This window comes from Telopea speciosissima, chromosome 1 (genome assembly GCF_018873765.1).
Source record: "Telopea speciosissima isolate NSW1024214 ecotype Mountain lineage chromosome 1, Tspe_v1, whole genome shotgun sequence".
In the NCBI taxonomy this organism is placed as follows: domain Eukaryota; kingdom Viridiplantae; phylum Streptophyta; class Magnoliopsida; order Proteales; family Proteaceae; genus Telopea; species Telopea speciosissima.
Genome location: NC_057916.1, coordinates 77,906,411 through 77,911,404, shown reverse-complemented (window position 1 = coordinate 77,911,404; position 4,994 = coordinate 77,906,411). Strand labels below are relative to the sequence as shown.

The 4,994-nt window shown below is 40.7% G+C and overlaps 1 protein-coding gene across 1 annotated transcript; it reads right to left on the bottom strand.

Moving 5' to 3' along the window:
- Positions 1–3,430: 3,430 nt before the first annotated feature.
- Positions 3,431–4,724, bottom strand: LOC122657946 (heat stress transcription factor B-2b-like). Its single transcript, XM_043852753.1, has 2 exons — positions 4,297–4,724; positions 3,431–4,182 (listed from the first exon to the last, which is right to left on the bottom strand). The coding sequence occupies exons 1-2, from the start codon at positions 4,546–4,548 to the stop codon at positions 3,475–3,477; spliced, it is 960 nt and encodes a 319-aa protein (XP_043708688.1). The 5' UTR covers positions 4,549–4,724; the 3' UTR covers positions 3,431–3,474.
- Between the last annotated feature and the right edge of the window lie 270 nt (positions 4,725–4,994).

Genomic DNA, 4,994 nt, shown 5'->3' with positions numbered 1-4,994 from the left:
CTTGAAAACTAATTGGCGATCGAGGAAATGGCTTGGTTTGAACCACCTCTATTGTCGTTACATTTTTCGGGGAAACCAAAGTGCGTCAGTTGGCTCAGTCGCCATTAGTATCTACCTTTTTAGTCTTCCCGGCCCCAAAAAGCCAAGAACTCAAAACACTTCTCAGAGACAGTTTCTCTTGTGCTAAAGAGAATCCCATCACACTCATCTCATAGTTACTCTCTTAATTATATATGGTGAGGTATGAAATAATACACATAGGAGTTCCATCCAATTATCATAAAAGATGGATGAAGTGATTCTCTCTTCATCTAAACCAACCACCAAAAGTGATAGATGAAATGATTCTCTCCCCACCTCAAACAAGCCACCTTTTCGATAAAGAAGCGAATTCCAAAGATTCATTGTACAATCATCACCAAATATTTTTAAAGGGAAGTAGTTTTCTGTCCAGCAGTGTGGTCTACGCCAACATTCCCATGTGTTTATCTCTCTCCTCCTCAAAACAAGGGGTTGTAGGTGTCTTTTCATATGAGGAAGAGAGAGATAGACTCAAGGGAGTGTTGACGTAGGCCATACTCTCAGACAGAGTTCCTTTTCCCGTTTTTAAATTCCAATATACCTAATGCCAGATAGCTGTCAAGAAACAAAAACTAGAAATCACAATATGATCTCTGGCCTGGCTGGCCACGCCTTCGTGACTCCAACATGCCCAAATTTAAGGGTGTAATCGGGTTTGGGCTGGATTTTTTTAAAACAATAGTGAGAACCTTAGGTTCCCTTAGGTCAACATAGGCCCAACCCAAGTATAGGTTGGGTTAGGATATCGCAGTCCATGCTCAGCTCTATCGGGCTCAACCTAACCTAGCTCGAACCTGATTAACCTTGATTGGTTCCTGATTGACCTTGACCAACTCTTATTTTTATCATTTTAGGGCTAGGCTAGGTCAGGCTAGCCTTTTTTTTTTAAATGATTGTATTATCTAAAATCATATATTATATATTTATATATACAGGGCCAAATCAATCCAGGCTCAACCCAAGGCCTTAGCCGAGGCCCGACTTAACCATACCCCAGGCTTGAAAATCTCAACCCTAGCCCAACCTGTGGGCTGAAAAGCCAAGCCCAAGCCATATTGGTTCAGGGTGGGCTTGGGCTTGCTGAGCCAAACTTGCACCCCTATCCATCCCTAGGCAATGTGGGATTTTACGTAGTTCTACATCCATGCTTCCACTGAGGATATATCCCCAATAGTCAAACCCATCTTTGACTCTGATCCCAATGAAGTGCTATTAACCCGACCCTACCGATGGCACGATATTGTCCATTTTGATAGGTGGGTTCACGGTTTTAAAACGTATCATACCAAGTAAAAATGTCATAACATTTACGTGCATTCCATGGCACACGCCCAAGTGATGTGAGATTTTTCATGATTCTACATCTCCATCCCCTACAAATCTAGATATAGAATCTAACACCCTGTTCTCTATAACCACCACTTCTCCCTTCCTTCTCTAGAGACATTGCAATCTCACCACTACCAGTAATGCATCTTATGTTATAGGTCATTGTTGCATTTCTTCTACTACAGTTCCATGCACGTGTTCTGGATCTGATGTTCGACAAGTGAGTGAGACCATTGAGTGGCCTAAGAGCTTCTTCCATGGTAGCTGGCCTTTCTGAGTCTCTATGGATTTGGGGAGATAGATGGAGGCGATGTCGAGAGGGACCTAAAGGTAGAGCTCAGCTTCTACCCTTACATTGACAAAACTTTGCCCTTGGGAAGGGAGGGGATCTGAAGATGGGGTAACCTAACTACACTCCCTCTCTTTTAGTTCTTCTGAAACCTTCCCTCCTTCACAGCTGTTCTGAATTCTATTAGTGCGGATTCGTCTCTTATAGCGGGACCCAACTCCAACCAAGAAAGTAAAATCTCATTCCTCGTTGGATCATTCATTGGGGGCTGGCTATAAGCCTATAACACCTATAAAGTATACAAAGTTCCTTTTTACTCAATTTTTTATTAATCAGAAAAACACTTTTTAGTGTTTAGGATCCGCTTATCCTAATTGTTGCTGTCAGTCGCAAACTTTCTGGATCACTCTTTTTCTTTTACTAATGAACTCTCTCGAACACTTTCGAAGATGCGTGGTGTCGTATTCTATATTTCTTTCAATATGTTCCTTTATAGCAATAGAGAAAGAAGCTAAAAAGGGCAAACGGAAAAGGTATAAAGAACAAAAACATATGGAAATTTTTTTTTTTTAATAAATAAAAAAAAAATTCCTTTAAAAATCACATAGAAGTGGTTTTTCGAAAAACAAAAGACAAAAAATTACCAAGACCCTCCAGTTCTCCACATCCGCCACAATAACCACCACCTCCAAATAGAAAGAACGCTATTGGTCGCGTGGTCCTTACACCCGTCGCCAACATCCAACATGGTAACAAGGTGGTCATTTCACACACACTGTCTTGGGTGAGAGAGCGCGATCAAGCATCTCTTTTACCCATATGTTATACATTTCATATATATTTCTATTCTTTAGAAGTATCTTTCTTTTCAATTTTATCATACAACATTTGTTGTATAAAAATAAATATAAAAATATTTGTTACTCAAAAATATTAATTTCAAAGTCCTCTCGGCACAAATCCCTCCATCAGGAAAGGAATCCAAAGAGAAATTTTAGTATCACGTTACTAGCAACCATAGTTCCTATACTTGACTCGGATGGATCAGTTGATATCGGATCAGATCGGCCAAATCTTAATCAATCCAATACGGATTTAATGTTATGACCCAAAGGTAGACAGATGATTCAAACTGATTTTTGTTAAAAAAAACAACAGGTGTAATTCGTTCGATTCAGGCCAACTTGAATTGATATCAGCCATAACCAATCCCGATACCGGTCTTTAGATTACGATACAATGCTAGCAGATATTAACTTATGGGAAGCAGTTCTCTGTACGAGAGTGTGGTCTACACTAGCAGTGCCATGTGTCTATCTCTCTCCTCCTTAAAACAAGGGGACAGAGGAGTCTTTTCACATGGAGAGGCGAAAGATAGACTCATGGAAGTGCTGGCGTAGACCACACTCCCGGACTAAGAACTTTTTCCCTTAACTTATTTACAATGATTTACCCAAAAAAAGGAAAAAAATAAATCTTGTTTACAATGGATGAAAAAGTAGAGAAAAACTGGTAATTTGCCTTCACAAGTCACAACTACAGCTTTTACTGGCCAGTCCCCCAACGGCCCAAACAAAAACACAAAAAAAAAAAAAGAGAGGCTAAAATAGACTAAAAGAGTTGAAAAAAATAAATAAACAAAAAAGGAAAATCAGAATATAAACAATACAAAGCAAGCAAGGAGAAGTTTCTTGATATACCCAGGACGACAGGCAAAAAGGTGCTTCCTCATAATGGCCACAAAATCTCTCCCGTTCCTTTTCTATCTACCATGATCATCTACCGTCAACTACAAACCCCGTAGTAAGGTCGGCAACCGAATTTGACCATGGATGCTCTTGATGTACAGAGTTCTGATCTAACGGTTCTGATTTCACCTCGGATCCCAGTTGCTGGTGTTGTGTTTCTTGATCCTGCACCTCGTCACACTCCCGCACGCGTTTCACTCCGATGGGAACACCGAACAACCGTGCACTCATCTCGTCCTCGGACTTAAATCGTCTCTGACTCACTCCGGCAGTGGCATCAGATTCCTCTGAAAACCTCTTCGCCGGCAACAAATCAAGCAGTTTCTCAGTCAGGAAACCACCACCATTCTCTTGCTGTGAACTTGCATACTTGGTCATTAAAACAAAGATGTTGTTGCAGAGGTTCTTAATCTGCGCGAGTTCATAAGTAAGTTGCATATTTTCATTTCTCAACCGCTCGTTCTCGTCCAGAAGCTCGGCGGTGGTGTTACAGCTCGTAACACGACAAACAGCAGTAACCGTGACTGGTGTTGAGTTCGAGGAGAGGACTTGTTCTTCGCCAGAAGTTGTCGGAGACGCCGGCAAAACCGTTGTTCCTACTGTTGCTGCTGCTGCTGCTGCGGTTGCCGCCGACGACATCTTCCGCCGGTGTATGTCGCACAGAAGCTTTTTCTGCCCTTTTCGGAAGTAATCGTTTGCGAATTCCCAACGATCAGGGACTATTTTTCTGAATCCCTGTACAATTCGATAAAAAGCGAATAGTATTAAAATAATCCTTAAAAAAGAAGATAAAATGAAGACACTTTTTAAGTGTTAAAATGGAAGGATCACGGATAGAGATATACTCACGTAGGTATTGAGTTGTCTAACAAAACTTGAGAAGTTATTGTGTTTGAAGTATTTTGGAAGCAGATCTCTTGCGAACTCGGCAGGTCTCCAGACAATGAAAGTAGAACCATCTTCGTTCCAGGAAATTACATCGTCCATGGAAGGATCATCAACAAGCTGATAGGTTTTTGTGAGGAAAGGTGTTGGTAGAGATCTGTTGGTGTCACCAGTGGTTGTTTGTTTGCCGATCTGTTCAACCGGCGGTAGAGCCATTGTTTTTAATCAAATTTCACGCTAACCTATAGAACAGGTTTCAAACATTAAGACAGAGAAAAGAAGATTTTGATTCACTTCCTTCCCTAGAATCCCAATCCACCAAACTCACAGACTTGAGTATTTTCAGATCAGAAAAAGAAAAAATCAGATAAGAAAAAACTGTAAACACAGAGATAATAGACAAACTAATGAAAATTTTATGTAAAAGTTCATGGATTACCACAAAAAATTAGTTGAAATCGAACAGGGGAAAGAGATTCATCCAACATAAGGAGAATAATCGAGTAATAGAACTTCGTAACGCCGGATCTTCAACCACAGAACGATCAAACGAAGCAGACAGAGAGACAGAGGGTGAGACTGGGAAGGGGTGTGGTTTTGTTGTTTCTAGAAGGTTCGCAGTGGATTAATTACGAGAAGGAAAACGGGAAAAAGGATTACCC